At 33.8% G+C, this 18,686-nt stretch overlaps 1 protein-coding gene across 1 annotated transcript; it reads left to right on the forward strand.

Moving 5' to 3' along the window:
• On the forward strand, nt 7,017-17,278 carry LOC109850844 (DNA-directed RNA polymerases II, IV and V subunit 9A). Its single transcript, XM_020420912.1, has 4 exons — nt 7,017-7,264; nt 7,357-7,432; nt 15,019-15,177; nt 16,950-17,278. The coding sequence occupies exons 1-4, from the start codon at nt 7,236-7,238 to the stop codon at nt 17,028-17,030; spliced, it is 345 nt and encodes a 114-aa protein (XP_020276501.1). The 5' UTR covers nt 7,017-7,235; the 3' UTR covers nt 17,031-17,278.

The following is an 18,686-nucleotide window of genomic DNA, read 5'->3' on the forward strand; positions in this document are numbered from 1 at the left end:
TGTTTAAAATTTTAACAAACCATAAATCATAAATTATTATAAAAAATGTCATAAATTTAATTAATAACTTGAAATGAAATGACATAAATTACAAGTACAAAAAATGATAAAAATAACTTCTTTATTAATAATCGGTAAATCCTTTACAAGTATAAATTTATTTCGAAATTCGTCGCATCACAATAGATGAGTACATCCCAACTAGGTTGGCACCTACTCACCCATATCACTATCATTTGCAACTTTTTTCGAAATAATTTAATTCAAATTTAAAGCTAAGAAATAAAAATTACAATTTTATGAATATTATCTAATCATTATATCTATCTGCTAGTCCCAACTCTTCAAATTTATCTTCAATCATAGCAATCCGTTCGATGCCTTGTGTTCGCTTCTCGTATCTCCACCAATCCTGTAAGCACATCACCGCTTGTACAATATACGGATCTAAGCATGTCCTGTGGTCGTCGATCAAACGTCCTGCTATGCTGAAAGCGGATTCCGAGGCTACAGTCGAAACCTGCACTGATAGTAAGTCACGAACCATGGTGGAAAGTATAGGATATGAAACTGATCCATATACTTTCCACCATTGCAAAATAACTAAAGCATTTCCTTGACATTTAACTAAGGAAGCAGATAAATATTCATCTATTTTAGAAACCTCTAATCCTAATGAAGTTCCAGATCCACCAGTTAGTTCAGCTACCATTGCATACCTATCAAAACTTACACTTTTACCTCAACCTGTGCTCGAAGCTGAAGGTGCCGAAGCTATAGACTGTTGTGTAGCTACACCATATCTAGCTGCATACTCATCATATAAGGTTTGAAAATAATTTCTAATAGCTAAATAATGAGTAGTAGCAGTAAGGGTGGATCCATCATCTAAGTCTATAATCTGTCCACCATACAATGATTGTAACAAACTTCGAAGGCCAATTTCCTTCAAGCATGGATCAATAAGAACACCAATACCAAAAATATGAGGAATAGGCCTAAAATACTTATTAAATTTACTCTCCATTTCAAAAATTATACTTCCAAAAATATCATCCATACGATATTTTGTAAAATTTTTTTGAATATTTAAAATTTGTAAAGCAGCTAAAGTAATAGTTGGATAATAACAACCAGATAATAACATAGTAGCATCATAAAAAACTTGTAACATCTCATTTAATTTACATATAACTGTCCATTCATCTTCAGTTATTCCATAAGCACTACCAGAGCTAGAACTAGAAGCATAAAAATTTATAAAATCATTTATAATTTCTTTATATTCTATTGCTACAGATAACATTGCATAGGTGGAATTCCACCTATGGTCAACATCTTTTGGAATTAGTCTAGGCTTATAATTTTTTCTTTTACAACATTGTTTCCATCTTTTAATTCTCATTTCAGAAGCATTATGCATATTAGTAACTGTTCTAACTTTTTCTATCATGGGTTTAATTTCAGAAAATGCACTTTGAACAATTAAATTTAAAATATGACAGATACATCTAACATGAAAAAGCTCACCATGACATGGCAATGACAAAGTTATTTTCAGAAAATCAACAGCTACATTATTATTACTTGCATTATCTAGTGAAAGAGTAAATATTCTTTGATCAATTTCTAGTTTCATAAGTTCTTCAACAATTAAATTTGCAACATTAATACCAGTGTGTGACTCTTCAATTGCAATAAAAGAAACAACTCTTTTAAACATTTTCCAACTTTCATCAATCCAGTGTGCTGTTATACATAAATAACCAGTTTGCACTCTAGATGACCAAATATCAGAAGTTAAAGAAAATTTGCAGTTTAAATTTTTAAAATAAGAAATTATTTTTCCCTGTTCCTCAACATAATATTTTAAAATATCACGTTGACAGGTTTGACAAAAAAAATTTGTAAATGCATGATAAAAACCTTCTCTAAACAAATCTTCAAATTCATCATCTTCTACTAATTTAAAAGGAAGGTTTTTAGAACAATAAACTTGATTACGCATTTCCGGGCTCGGGCAGCGTCATAATTCCAACTGCCGAGGGTACCTGAAGAGGATGATTGGGAAAGCATAGACTGCCGGATATCACCTTGTAGATTTTGGCCTTTGTTGTGTTTTTCAATATGCCGTTTGAGATGGTTGGTGCCGCTCTTATGATGAGCTTTGAATATCTGGCCGCACAACGCACATTTCGCATTCTGAGAGATGATCCTACCGTGTTCATCCTTGGTGACGTCTATCTTCTCAAAAAAATTCCATACATCAGACCTCGGCCTTTTTGGAGCTCTTGGTGCCGTAGATTCGTCGCCACCAGATTCAGGATTAACACCGGTAGGATGAGGAGTTGTTGTAGGAGGACTCATCTCTGGATCGGTAGGAGTTGCATGTTGCTCTTCATAATCAGACCCAGAAGCCATTTGTTGGAAGTATTAGAAAATACAAAAGATTATAGGATAGTATATTAGTATGAGATAGTATAAGATTGTATAAGAGAGTAGTAGAGAGAGAAATAGATGAGTTTTGTTGTGAGAAAATGAATTGAAACCCCCCCTCTATTTATAGAAGCAGCCCCCTAGGTAAATGACCAAAAAACCCTCGAAAAATAGCCGTTTTTTGACCGTTTTAAGGGGCAAAACGGTCAAAAGACCAAATCTGACTCGGGCCCGGGCCCGGGCACGACCGGCCCGGGCCCGGGCTCCGGGCTTTTTGGACACCCCTAATGAAACATCAATGTTAGAAGGAGAATGAGTAGTCACTAAAGCAAGGCAATGCAATGCAACAATAATTATGAAGATATCTATTATGTTTCTAAATTATTTCTTTCTGCTTTTCCCCCAAAGTTTCCCTATCGAAACTAATTCTGTTGTTCTCTGATCAGGTGCTAGATTGGATCGCTGCTAACTTAGCTGTCCCTCACAAAAGTCCCATATTAAGGCTCCAAAAATAATTAGTCAGGAAAAAACTTGAATATGCGTTTTTATTATAGAATGAGATCTCAAGAACCTTCTCATATCATGCTTCATTTAACAAGAGAAAGATTAGCCAATATTTTTGTATCCAATGATCTGTTTTTCTTTAAATGATTAATTGATAGTTGACACTTAAATTATTTCCAAATTTCATTGATCATGTTAGTGGACCTAACCTAGTTAAGAACTTAAATTTTGTTTAGCTAAATCTGATTTTGTAAGATGAAATTTTGCCTCCAAGACATGTTAAGATTAATCCACCTTTGATGTGGATCAAGAGTAACCTCATTAAATTCTTAACTTGCTTAGTTGGGACTCGCAAAACACAACCTACGAAGAAGATTGTAATGCAAAACATTATTCGAAAATGTTCAAAATTTTAGCTACTGACAAACCTTAAGCTTGAATTTATAATTAAAATTTCTATTTCTATGATAAGACTAAGAGAAAAATAATAACATAGTTGAGATTACTTTCTCACAAACAAAACTTCATATAATAATATTTTCTCAATCCATTTATCACATACAACACATACAAAACCCCATCTTGATGCATATGACAAGTGTTAATATATGCTTGGATACAAAGGAGGGGAGTAATTGGCTTAAACCCAAGGGGAGGAGTGGAAAGTGAAGGGACGTAGTATACTCATTTGTGTTCGGATAGACAATAAGAGGATGTGAAGGTACATTATAATATGTGTTTGCTTAAAGTAAAGGATGTAAATGGAGGGTGAGCTACTTGGTCAATATGTCTTTTTAATCATATCATACTCCCTTTAAAAGAGGGAGTTGTGGAAAAACTTTTCAAGGACTATACTACCCCTATTCTTTGTTGATATTACATTCTATTCTAATACTAATTAAACTAAATTAATTATCATTGTTAATTATAATTACATTATATGTCACTTTAAGTTTGTATAATTTGGTCCCTAAAACTTCCAACGCTATTGTAAAACTCTACATCATATCAATTATTAGTAATGTAAAATAATATATTAATAGATAATTGCATGTTAATAAAGTATTTATGGAAAGAGTAGAAAACATAGAATTGTCCTGAAATTATACCATGAAACTCATATAGGAAAATTACAAAGAGTATTTTTATGTTTATGTAAGAGGACAGAATGTAAAAACATTATATTTTAGAAAACATTAGGATATTTAACTGCAGCAAGCTAGATATGTTATCTAAAATTTAAAAAATGTGCAACAAGATACAAGTGGAGGTATATAAATATAATTGCTGTAAACTATAAAAGATTTAAGTTCAATTAAGCCTATAAAAGATTTAAAACCTTTGTTATCCATAAACAATAATATATGAACCCATTGATAAATAATATTTATCATATATACAATATGAGGCCCAATGGTTAGCTTATATTTATATAGTAGAGGAGATGCTGAAAAATTGAAGCATCATATTTTGAATGAGTCTCAAGATTTTAAATTATTTCCTAAAATTATATACTTCGCTTAAAAAACTTTAGAATAGGCTTCTGAAGGACTACTACAAAGGGTTGGACATCAGATAAATATTAAACAAATAAACTTCATGATATCAGATTGTAAAATTCAGGGATGTCTATGTAATATTGGGTGTCATATGAGATAATATTCATACATAACATGACATTGTAATATGTAATCTAACATATTAATGAAATTTAAATATAATAATTTGCATCAAGAAATATGCTTAAGATTTGGGAGAGCCGAGAGTGGAGAGATTTGGAGAAGAATTGTGGCCTTTGTGGGTTTTGTAGGTTCTAATTTTATTTCCCAAACACGATCCAAACTCGAGTCCGCAATCAAATTAAAAAGGACATGATTTTCTCAATATCTTCAAATAGATATATTGGCCATATTTTCGATAACGGTCGATATATCAAAAAAATCACCAAACAAAAGAAAACAAAAGGAAATATTACCGAGATAATTTCTCAGACTATATTTATAATTTTATGAAACTAGAGAGTAATCATTTTGATAGATCAATTAGTAGTTGGGAAGATGTAAAAAGAGTACAACAACAGATTTTAAAATTGATCATATAATTTATATTTTCTTTCTTGATTGAATTTGCACATTATAACTTAGAGAATTCTAGAAAAAAGTTCTTGAATATCTATAATACTTGGTCGCCTGATAAATAATAGGTGGAAGTGATTTTTTCATAACCAAACAAAATCCTTACTAACTAGATAAAGCCTACCATTTTTCTTTGATGAATTCAAGAATTTATTTTTTTATTAATAATTATAGGTATTTTTCGTATTGGTCCCTTACATCACTAATATTTTAAAATTATACGTTCAAATTAGTAATTAATCTTAAATCGTTAATATTTTAAGGTTTTAAACATCACTATTTTTTTGGAAGACAAAAATGTTAAAACCATACATGGAAATATTCAAACAAAAATTAATATATCATGATATTTATAAAGTTTTTTGCAACCATATTATAGTAAATAAATAAACCTAAAAAATAATTATGATATTTGATCACGTGCAGTGCACGTGCATTCCACCTAGTAACATAATAATTATGAGTTTGATTAGACTAGGGAACTCTTTCATATACATCTGCACTCTGTAACAAACAATAATAGAAAGACTTACATGATTGGATCAGGGAATGATCCACGAGAGAATTGATTAGCAATTTTTTTAGGAGAAACTATTCCTCTTTTTTATTTTTTATTTTTTTGCTTCGTTGAAATTGATAGGGCTTTTATTAGGGAAGCAAATGAAAAAGAACGCCTTTTAATTTTCTCATATAGGGCAACATTGTATTTGAAACCCATCCCGTTCCTTCCCAATCCTTCCACTTTTGGTGGGTTGAGAAAATGACTAAAATTTTTAATTTTCAACCCTCCCCTTCAAATCCGTCCACTTTTAAAGGATTAAGAAAATGACAATTTTTTTTAATTTTCATCACTCTCCTCCTTTTCCCTTATGCCTGTTTGGATAGATGGTAGAGAGGGGGAGGAGAAGAGAAATACAGCTTTCACCTTGTTTGAGAGTTTTTTTAAGGAGGGTAGAGAGGAGGAAGAAAGGGGAACAGAAGGTAATTGTTTCCCCCCCCCCCCCCCGATTTGGACGGTAGAGGAGGGTAAAGGAGGGTAAATGGGTGTAATGACATTCTTACCCTCATCAAAACAAATAAAAGGGCTGATGTGTTATTAGTATAAAGTCATTTATGTAAATTTATATATATTTACTTCCTTTCACCTTGATTCACCTTACTCAACTCTCAAACAACATATTACAATTCTCTTCCCTTCCCTTCCCTTCCCTTCCCGTTGTTTACCTTTCCTTCCTTTACCTTCCCCCGTTGTTTACCTTTCCTTCCCTTCCCTCAGTAAACTCACACCATTACTAACTATAAAAAGTGTAAACAAAAAGAGATACCATACTAAGGGGGGGTTAGTCACGGGGGTTAGTCACCTAGAACTTAAAATTGGAACTAGGATAATTTGTAGGATAATTTTTTAAGGTGTTAGTCACATAGAACTAAAACTAGAACAAAATTTTACAGTGTTAGTCAAGTAGAACTCTAACAAAACTAGAACTGGGATAATGGTACAAAATTATCCCACTTTTTTTATTTTTCTATACAAAAATGAGAGTTCTAGTCTCTCAAACTATTCCAAGTTTTAGCTTAGAACTAGGTGGTAAAAAACTAGAACTCATATTTATTTTATTATTTTTTATTTTTTATATTTCTTTTTTTATCTTTACTTCTTTCCTATTATGATTATCACCATTAGACCATAATAATAATAATAATAATTGTCAATATCTTATAGCCTAACGAAAAGTTATTTAATAGTAAAGAACATTCTTGTAAGCAATTATAAATTAATAATAATAAGTTTAAAATACATAAATAATATTTATATCTTCAAAATGTATAAATATATATTTCATAATTATAAAAATTTATCCTACATTATTTTATCAAAATATCCCGCTTCACAAAATTGTTCCCGAGTATTAGCGTTATAAGCCTCCCCTCCGGCCCCCTCCCCTCCTTGGAACCCGAAGACCCGGACCCTAAATCACCGCCCAAATCCTAGCCCTTCATCTCCTCTGGCAGTTCACGCTTTTTCACACGGCCAAAATCTGCCCAAATTAAAAATTACTGATCTTTTCTTTATTTTCCCCCAAAACCTTCTGCGTGAGCTTTTTCCTCTTCAACCCAAAACCCCAAGGAGAAGAAGACCCAGCATCAGCAGCAACAGCCATGAGTACTATGAAATTCTGCCGTGAATGGTATTAACCTAAACATCTAATACCAATCTATTTTAGTGCAGTATTTTCTTTCTTCTTAAATTGATTTTTTTTAAATTTTATGTTGGTTGTAGCAACAACATATTGTACCCGAAGGAAGACAGGGATCAGAAGATCCTGCTCTATGCTTGCCGCAACTGTGATCATCAGGTTCAGTCACTTCTCATTGTTAATGTTAAGGCAAATTTGGGACTTGGGTTTTTGAAGAGAGTAACCTTTATGCTCATGTTCTTTCATTTTCTAGGGTTTTACCCTACAAAAGGTAGTCACTGATTTGATTTCTTCGTTCTAAGATTTCATTCATTGAGATTTGAGGGAAGACATAAATAATTCGGCTGTCTAAGTGACTGGCTTGGATAATTTAGTTATTATTATTAAAGTTTCATACTTTTTAGGATTAGGGTATAGTTTGTGATTGTGGCAAGCTTTTGTTGGTAAGCTTCATCTATGGCTAACATGATAGGAAAAATTAATAAATGTTGAATGCCATGGATGTAAATCCTTTAAGGGGAACATTAGGATATGCTCCATTAGATAAATCCTTACTTAAACTAATTTGGATTTTTTTCTCTTACTTATCATTTGCTTACTTTTGCATATTGATGTTGAAAAAAATGTTAATTTTGTATGGTTTAGGAGAATATTGCATTTAGATTCTCTGACCCTTTTTTCAATTTACCCATTGGAATTTGGTTGCACGAACTTCAACTGCATTGCTATGAAAAAGAAAAGGTTGCGTACTTTTTCCAAGAGGTGAAACAAGTTTTCATACATAGCTTTTTTAGCTCAGAAAATTGATCAAGAATTTGATATTAATTCAGTAAGTATTATCAATCGGTAAACATGTTCTTCTTTCAAAGTATGAAACCCCGTCAGGAACAATTGTAAGTTTTCTAACTACTAACTATTTAGTGACATCACTTTCTGAAAATTCCGGATCCGCTATTGCTGTGACATGTATAGGAGGCAAAATAAGATTTTATATGGTCGATGTCTCGAAGTTTTACTCCAAAATCTCAAAATGGTTTTGCAATTCTCCTCTAGGCTCGTCAAGCTAACACCGATCTTCTATAGTATAGTGTCTACTAGTCTGCTGTGATATGAGCTTAACTAATTTTTTTTTGATAACCCTTTTTCAATACAAATTTCATGCATCCTACCAACTATGCCAAAACCATTATATCTATACATATAATTATCTTCGGAAGAAAACATCTTGTTTCACATCAATTTTGCAATAACATGCATCATTGGGGTTTTCTGAAGGTGTTATAATTCTATTAATTAAAGATGTCATAGAGTAGTACTCTTAGAAATGTTCTCATTTTCAATGAAAGTTCCATCGCCAAACGCTGATAAGTAACACTTTTCCAAAAAAAACTTTAGTTGATGGGTAGTGAACTAGTCGGACATGTCAATGATCCTAATGCCCTTCTCACATGTTCCACATGTAATTCTATTGAAAGGTAATTTATGAACAACGTGAATCACTTTGGCCTAGTGTATAAAATATTGGCCGATACATCGATATGTTGGCCTATATATCGGGTTCGACAGCAACCCACAATGATATTTACAGGTTTATAGCGCTTTTCGATTTTTAGAATTTTTTGTGATATATTGGCCGATATCTTATATATCCTGATATCCGCTATATTGGCCAATTTAGGGTTTTTTATTGTTTACTTTTTTTGTGTTTGTGTTTTCAACCCCATCCAAATACCAGATAAATCTCTCTCTTTACTTCAAAAATCACAATTAATTTCACAAAAATCCTAGCCCTTACAATTTTGACGCGCCTCTCACTCTCGCTCTTTCCCCTTCTTTGACAGTAAGCTCCCTCTCTCTTTCTGCCCTCTCTCTCTTCATTGCCCTCTCCCTTTTCTCTCTCTGCTCTCTCTCTCTCTCTCTTCCTCCTAGGTCTCAGGCCTCTCTCTCTGTCCCTCTCTCTTCTTCTCTTTTCTTGATCTCTCTCCCCGTCCTCTTTCTTCTTTGTCCCTCTCCTCTCTCTCCCCCTCCACACCTTCCTCTATCTCTCTCTATCTCTCTCTAATCTCTCTCTACGTCTCTTTTAATGTTATGCACTTTGAAGATTTCATGATGCAATTGAGAACAAAGTTTCTATAATTTTTTAGTCATCCTAAAGATATATCACAATGTAGTTTCTTATATTTAAAAATAATTAAATATGTTAAGATTACATATTAGAATGTTATATTATGCATAAATATCATCCGATATGACACCCCGATATTTAATACCTATCACCAATTCCTAAACATCGTCAAACATGACACCCCGATATTTAATACATATCACCGACTTTCGAAATCTGATATGAAGTTTGGTCATTCGACATTTACGTGATGTGCAATATTTAAAACATTGCTTTGGCCACATGAAGGTCTTTAATTCATAACATGCTAAAGTATAAGAACTATACTGTAATGCTTAAGTACATAAAACATTTGTGCTACAAGGGAGACACTGATATATTCTAAGTTTCATGCATTTGTTGTTGCATATTAGGGTACATGTCCATATATATGTGCGTATATCTATGTTGATTGGACACGAGTACCGATACAAGTGCATGTATGGTCAAGGGTAATATTAACCATGGAAAGATTTATCCAAACTCACACTTTTAAAGAAAGTGTGATATGTATATGTATATGTATATGTACATGTACATGTGTGTGCATAGTGTGTGGTGTGTGCACGTTGCTCATCACATTAGAATGTTTGGACCTCACATATTATATCTGTTGGTAAGTCATTCTAATGTGTGCGCGTTTCTCATCACATTAGAATGTTTGGACTTCACCTATTATATTTGTTGGTAACTCATTTTAAATTTGGTGGCAACTCATTATATATGAGATGGACTATTCTCCTAGTAAGAGGAGAAGCTATCTACTGATTTTATATTTGTGACCGTTGGACGTACCATCTTCTAACTGAGTTTTTATGATTTAAAAAAATCAGAGGAAAAAGAGAAACATGTTGGCTCTGTTTACTAGTGCAACGTGTAAACAAAATATGTGGGGCCCGCCACCATACTTTCATTTATACCCATGTTTGGCCTTCTTTTCCAGCATGTTCCCTCTTAAGCGAGATTCCTCAAACAGTAATGTTTTATAGAAAACCTTGGTGCATGGCTCATATATTATCATGGTTTTTATGTTAATCTTCCTCGTTTCGATACCCATTAGGTATTTACCCTTTGGTAGATCAAGGAATCATGTGAAGCGTATAAAAAACTACCAAACAATTTTGTAGGCTAGATGCTTTTTTATTTGTCGTGACCGAGTACATGGAATCACAAAACTTATAATAAATAGCTATAGTAGAACCGTTGGAGGAATGATCAAATTTGTTCTTCCTCCTTAGAAATAAATAAATAAAGAAAGATAGCTAATAGGGTATATTGTTGTCGATGGTTGAGTTCCATCGGATGAAGAATCAAGCAGAATCAAGTAGAAACTGTTCGATTCGGATGGTTGAGTTCCATTGAATTTAGTAATCACCATGGTCTTATTATGGCTTTGGTTTTCCTTGGATTTTCAGTAATTATGAGATAAGAAGCGATGGAAGAGAATCAGGAAGAGGAAGAAGAAAGAAGTGAGTCCAACTTGATCCTATTAACTCAATACCTCCGCTTGCTAGCTATATCTTTCCCTCCTTACTTTTTCAAATAATTAACTTTAGTGAAATCTTAGCCATAATAATTTATATCGAAGGGTTATGATATTTAGGAAGAGATACCTACTTCTGTTAATAGGAGAACAGTCTATGTGAATAGTGTGCAGGCATGTGTGCATGTGTGTGTGTGCATGTGTGCTGGGGAGCATGCCACACCTATTAAAGTGTGCGCGCGATGTGCTCGTGGGCAGCGTGGGTGCTTGTGTAGTGCGCGCACGTGTCATAACAGTTCATGTTCAGTATCTTCCTTAGATAAATAAGGAGGGGAGGAGGGACATGTGGGGTGTGTGTGAAATGGGTATAGGATGACAGTTCATATTCTATATATATATATATATATATATACATACATATATATATATAGATACAACTACAATAGCAACAAAGCCTTGATCCCAAATGCTTGGGGTCAGCTATATGATTCCTATTCTTCCATTCCATTCTGTTATAAGTCATCTCATCCGTTAAGTTAATCATAATCATATCCTTCCTAACTATTTCCAACCAAGTCCTTTTGGGTCTACCACTAGATCTCCTAGTCCTATTAGTTATAATATTATCACTTTTTTTAACCGGTGGACTAAGAGGCCTCCGTTGTACATGATTAAACCATCTTAATCTATTCTCTCATTTTGTCCGTAATAGGAGCAACCTTTAATTTACTATGAATGTACTCATTTCTTATCCTATCTTTTAATGTATACCTACAAGACTATCACAACATTTTTATTTTTGCTACACATTTTTTGCACATGTTTTTTAATTGCTCAACACTTGAACCCATAAAGCATAGTTGGTTTTATAACCATCCTATAGAATTTTTCCTTTAGTTTTATTGGTATTTTACGATCACATGAGACTCCCGAGACACTCCTCCATTTCAGCCATCAGATTTAATTCGATGTACAACATCATCTTTTATCTCAGCGAAAATGATTACTTATAGATATTTCTTCACTATCAATATATACTATAAGCTTTTTTCTTTTCGTAGTTTTACTAAAATTGCATTCCATATATTTTGTTTTTTTCTACCAATTCTAAAACCTTTAGATTCAAGAACTTGTTTCCATCTTTCTGCTTTATAAATTATACTTCTTCTAGTTTCGTCAACTAACACTATCATCTGCAAATAACATACATCATGAAATTTCATCCTAAATGTGCCTATTAAGTTGGTCCATAACTAATATAAAAAGATAAGGGCTTAATGTTGACCCTTTGTGTAAGCCTATGGTAATAGGAAACGACGTAGTCTCTCCTTCATTAGTTCGTACTCTAGTTGTTACTCTATCATACATATCTTTAATCATATCAATATATAAATTAGATACATGTTTTTTTGTAAAAATGCACCACATTACCTCTCATGACACTCTTATCATACGTTTTTTTTAAGATCAATGAAAACCATATGTAGATCTTTTCTCTTTTCTCTATATCTCTCCATCAATCATTTTCAAAATATGTATAGGTTCCATAGTTGACCTCTTGGGTATAAAACCGAATTGATTTTCAGATATACTTGTCTCCTTTCTTAATCTTTGCTCAATTACCCTCTTAAAATTTCATATTATGACTCACGAGTTTTATACCATGATAATTTGAATAGCTTTGTATATCTTCTTTATTCTTATATATCGGTATCAAAGAATTAATCCTTTACTCATCAGACATTCTCTTCGTCTCGATAATCTTATTAAATAAATTAGTTAACCATCCTAAGCTTATATCTTCAAGACATCCCCAAACTTTAAGGGATATCATCCGGTCCTACGTCTCTTATGCTTTTCATTTCTTTAGAGCATTTTTAACTTCGCTAATCCTCATTTTTAGACAATATCTATAGTTTTTACCATTCACTATATGGTCAAATTCTCTATTTTGCTCGTTTGTTTGTTATCATTAAAAATTGATGAAAGTAACTCCTGCACCTCTTTTATTTCCCCGTCTGTCACTAGAGCTCTTTGATCTTCGCTTTTAATACACCTAATATACCCAAATCCCTATTCTTCCTTTCTCTAATCTTAGCAAGCTTATATATATCTTTCTCTCCCTCCTTAAATTTAATTTCTTATAGAAATTTTCATAAGCCTTGTATTTATTCTTACTAACTATTCTTTTTGCTTCATTTCTTGCTAGCTTATATTTCAAGTTTTCTGTACTCCTACACTATTGATATATAGATATTTAGATTAATAGGGAGGGACCTATTGGTCAGTCATATTCAGTATCTTCCACATATGCATACTTGCATATCGGGTCAGTCATATTAAAGATCTGCTTCGTTGAAGTTGATCGAACTTATGTACATTATTCAAAGTGCGATAATCAAGCATCTCAAGTTGTTTTTGCCTAATGCCTTAAGAGGAGCAAAGTGGAGGGTTTAAATTGAGAGTTGGTTAGTTAAATAGTGTAGAAATTTTGAGACCTGCAAATTAGGTCTTTAATGGTTTTTAACTGTCTAGATCAAGATCAAATATTTGAATTGAAAATTCTGTGTCGCAAGTGTAGATTTAAGCAAAATACCATATCCGATGATCATTTTGTGTCTACTTGCTGCATGGAATCTAAATTGTTTACCTTTAGGCTTCAGTAAGCATCTAGGAGTGATCCATTAGCTACTTAGTATCACTATGAGATGGTTTTTACCCAAGGTGCTTTTAGTAAGCATCTAGGTGCTATTCATTTTGCTATTTAGGATCACTAGCACTCTGTTGCATGGATACAGGTACATGTATGGGACACAACAAGTTTATAAAATGTAGGGTACGAGGATATGGTAATATTAATATTTATATACACGTATATTATATATTAGAATTAATAATCTATAATGAGAACAAGAATGAGAATTGAAATTCCTATTACATTTTTATGTTTCTTTTATTATGTGGATTATAAATTGAAAGATCACTAGTTTTTGAACTAGACATCCAAACAATCCTTCAAAATCATAATTCCTAACTTGACCTATGTCCAACAAGTTTCAAGAAGTGGATGTGAAATGTAGGATATATGCCCAGTAAATGTAGGATAAATGTTTTAAATTAAAACATGTACTGTATTATTGAGTATATGCCCAAATAAATGGATGCATATATGCAAGAAGTGTGCAAGGAGTTTGGGTACGGATACGAGTACGGGTAAGTGTCGGGTACTGGTATGACTTCAGATTAGAAGTACCCATGTAACATAGCTGTCGCTGCTAGATGCTACTCAAGAGTAGTGCGTAATTAAACACCAGGAAATGAATGAACATTTTGCTGCTTTGGATTGTTGTTGATGATTGAAGATGTTATAGAATCAGCAAGATAGTCAAATGGAGATGGCTTCTATAACTATGACCAAGTTTGAAGGAAATGCATCATGTTAGGCACTAAAAAGCCATGTATTGGAAAATGGCTGCTGCTGAATCGGGAATTTTGTTAGATGCATGTATGCAATACTCCCAAGGTAGGTAACAAGTGGGCGCACTTAACTTTAACTGAAGATGAGATGAGGGAATTGAAATGGATGATACATGTGTAATTTAGATCTATGAGCATGTCAGTTAGGAGGGATATAATTGCACACGATGAAGTGAAAATGCAAAGATACAGCTAAGCTGATTGAGTTAGTAACAGCAAAATGATTATTAAACTAAACATATGGGGGGAAACATTCGTGTTAGATCCAACATCCCTGCTCTGTATTGCTGGAACCAATGGTAGCTGGCTACTATAAAGGTTGACAAGTGTTGATTTGTCATGAATGATTAACCTTCTTAAAACCAACCTAAACTTTGACATCTTGATGAATTATGCTCACATTTCCATTTAATTACAATTTAAAACAGTTATGTCCCTTTTGATTTATCTGCAAACTTGACTATAATAGGATAAACATACGAATACTACAAACGAGAAAAGTTCAACCGAACTGTTTTTTTTGGAGTGCTTTTTTTCTCACTCAAGGTATATGCTTCCTTTCCTATGTTATTTTTATGTTTACTGAACATCTGTGTACCAATGGTGTTACCTTTCTTTCAGGAGGTTGCCGATAACAATTGCGTCTATAGAAATGAAATAACTCATGATGTCGGTGAACGCACTCAGGTCCTACAAGATGTAGCAGCAGATCCTACTCTTCCTCGTACAAAGACAGTACGATGTGCTGTATGCAATCATCCTGAAGCTGTGTTTTTTCAGGTATGTCTGATTTCATTTACCTAATGATATTATTTTACTATTGGATCATCTGGAATTGCTTGTCTTGTATATTGTGAGTCTGGGACTCTGGATAATCATGGCTTTACCAGAAAAAATGAAAGAGGTTGAATTTGCAGCAAAATGAAAATTGTGACTCTTCAGCTCTCTGGCTTTACATTTAGTTGCCAAACTACTACACCCAACTGAGTACTTTTCTCCAGAAATTGGGAAATCCAATAGTTCTAAGATGATTCTGGTGTCTGAAATAGAGATTTATTAAATAGAAGGAAAAAAATCATAAAATTTAGATTGCATGTTATGTTTTTTCAGTTTTAAAGACTTTTCCATTGTTATCTTCTTACAGGTAACCTGTTTTTGGTCCTTTGGATCATTATCCTCATCAGAAATTCTTTATTTTGGCTAGTTGTCTGAGGTCAAGGAAATCAACAATATTCATCTGGTTATCTCATTGAAATTCTAATTTTCTCTAAATGTCGTATTGCTTAGGGGACGCTTCAAAGTATGGTATAGATAGAGGGAGTATGCACCTTATAGTTCTTTCAATTTTCTCATTGGAACACTATTTTCTCTTAATATCATATTGCTTAGGGCATTCTTTAAAGCATAGTATAGCTAGAGGAAGTGTTTAGCTTAGCATTGTTTAGAGCCTTCTTGGTTTCTGAAAGGGACTACGACAGATAAGTCCCTCCTTTTGGTCTAAGCACAATACTACCCTAATTTTTATTACAAGCACAAAATAGTACTCAAGAAGAGACAAAGTGAACACAACACCTTTTATAATAATGAATAAAATGCAAAAGCACGCCTAACAAAATTGAAATGCACCATTCGTATATGCCATAGCTAAGTACGGTCGTGATAATACTTTGTAAATGTCATAATTAACTATGGCCGTGATTGGAAAATAGAAAATAATATGTAAAAATTTACACACTCTTTGGTGCAGAAGGGAGTGTACAGTTTGTTATTAGATTAATTAATTCAGTGAAAAATATTATTGTTGTTGAAACTCCAATGAGGACGAGAGTCAATTTATATGAAAGCTTGACAAACAAGGAAAGATGTAATTATCCGTGTTAAAATGGAGGTGTAATTGTCATATCTGAAGTTTTTTGGCACGCGAAAACATAGTAAATTAGAGAACATTGGTTAAAAAATTTACATTTTAATGATTTAATAGAGATTTTTTTGTGTTTTTATTTAAAATGGAGTGTGTTTTCTAATCAAAAGGGGAACTGTCTCATATTTGCTTTCTGAAATCCCATAGGCAATTCATTTGCAGTTCTAAAAATTGATGTCCTCTACTTTTAATAACAACAACAGTGACATGAAAGATTCCACAAATAAATACTAGAGAGAGAACATCAAGAGTTTCCCACTAAAAAATAATTGATGTCTTCTACTTTTAATTGACATATGTTGTATTAAATGTAATGTTTGCAAAGCGTTCATTTATAGACAATTTTGAATTATCGAAGGATGTCTTGTTTAGGTATGATAAAAACAACATGTAGACACGCTAGACATTTAGTCACTCGAGATTTCCTTAAAAACCTACAAGATCCAATTACGGAGGAGAAAAAGCGTCTCTTTTGGCTTATTATGTAGAAGTGAAATGTCATGATATGCTAAAAAACTGCGTCTACATTATAGTTGACCAGCCAAAATATTTTAAGCAGTTCGGTAATGCTGTTTTCCTTGAATACTGATTATTTAAAAACTAAGCTGACAATTTCTTTTGTGGTTTGTAGGCTACTGCTAGGGGAGAAGAAGGTATGGCACTATTCTTCGTGTGCTGCAATCCGAGCTGTGGTCATCGATGGAGAGATTAAAGGCCATCTCTGTCTGGCACTTTTGTTTTGAAGCTGACTGTTTAGGTCTCTGTGATCTTTCAATAGAAGCAGACTGTTTAAATGCTAATTAGCTCTCTTTGTAATAGCTAAACACAATTCAAGCTTTATATTAGGCCATTGTGCACTTCCAGCTTTAGGCTCCTTTGAAAATTTGTTTAACTGTTGAATTTTGCGTACAATCGTGGGCAAAGTTATGCAAGGTTTCGTAAACACCTTGGATTGTTCTCTCTTCATGGCCAAGTTCTGAAAGTAGTATTCCTCCTCGTCTTGGTGCAAAGCTTCGACTTCCTTCAATGGCTCCCCTCTGTCCCCAACAAATCGAAGAACGAGTTCCTCAATCTTTCGTGTTTTTACAGATCCATGCGGTCCGTCGTGGATGTTAGGGTCTATTTAGTCCCACGTTGTTTATATGGATGACTTGATATAGCTTTTATAAGGGATTGCAGTGCTTGATTGGGACTAGACTAGCGCAAAGCCACAACGCCGATCAACGCCAATTTCAAATCTTATATGTTCTCAATTTGGGTCTTTGGGCATTACTCTGTCAAATCTGTAGAGTAGTTCCTGAGGACTGGGGCGACGAGGATTGTGGTGTTGATTTTCTTTGCCGCGTACTTCTCCCAAGTCTTAGAAGTTTGAAGCAGGGTTTGGGAGGAGTTATTTAGTAAGCATATATATCTGTTCCTCTATACAAATAGGAGAACCCAATATCCACTAGTTCTCCTTTCTTTGAGCCTCTACAACAATTTCTCTTTGCTGACGACGACGCTTCTTAGGGTCGCCATGGGAGAGACGTGCATGGATGCTTGCTCGTAGTTGGAGATAATTAAGAAGATGAGGAAGAAGAAGATTTACGCTTCGAGTGGTTGCCATGCATCTTGTGTAGAAATTAATGATCATGATCCGACCCTTTAATTAATATATAGGCCCCAGTATTCATAATCAAATTATGCATCTGGACGTCAGCGTGTTTTACCGAATTATAAATGATTTACGTACCCAGATACAATATTATGAAATATTGCATTTAGAAACCTACCATTTAAGTAAATTACGGTGCACCGTATGAAATCTGATTACACGAATGGAAAATGTATGGTAAGAGACCGTTTAAGGGTACCTCGGTGTATGTAATATCGGCCGTGCGCATGATTATTTGCAAATAGTTTCAAATCTTGGCATATAAACACATTTTGATTATGTTTACTAGCACAGTGCAAGCGGACGTATTTGTTTTATGTCGTGAGCACGTGAGAGTGGGGACCACATGCATTGATGAAACCGCGTGGAAGGGAAGTTCACGTGAACAAATTTGTGTGGAAAGAAATTGTTTAGTGGACAATAGCAAGGCCCACCCGATTGACCATTCATGCCTATTAATACCCTATGGTTGCCTAGGGTTTTCGGTGGCAAGCAGCAAGGAGCTTTGATTTTCTTTTTGCTGGCGGCTACAAAAGTGCAGCGAAGGTGAAAGTGTGCGAAGGCTGGGGAAAAGCGGCGTGCAAACAAAACCTAGGGCGGCGTGCTGCAGCAGTGCGAGAAGAAAAGGCAGAAGGGAGAAAAGGAACTGCAGGAGGCTCGTTTAGGGCTTCGTTGGTGATAAAGGTGGGATCTTTTGGTAAAGACTCTATCTTT

Source organism: Asparagus officinalis, chromosome 7 (genome assembly GCF_001876935.1).
Source record: "Asparagus officinalis chromosome 7, Aspof.V1, whole genome shotgun sequence".
NCBI classification, from domain to species: domain Eukaryota; kingdom Viridiplantae; phylum Streptophyta; class Magnoliopsida; order Asparagales; family Asparagaceae; genus Asparagus; species Asparagus officinalis.

Excerpts from the sequence above, each read along its gene's own strand:
- LOC109850844 (XM_020420912.1), top strand. The coding sequence starts at position 7,236 with ATGAGTACTATGAAATTCTGCCGTGAATG. Across the intron at positions 7,265-7,356 it reads ATGAAATTCTGCCGTGAATG|CAACAACATATTGTACCCGA; the intron begins GTATTAACCTAA and ends TGTTGGTTGTAG. Across the intron at positions 7,433-15,018 it reads GCCGCAACTGTGATCATCAG|GAGGTTGCCGATAACAATTG; the intron begins GTTCAGTCACTT and ends CCTTTCTTTCAG.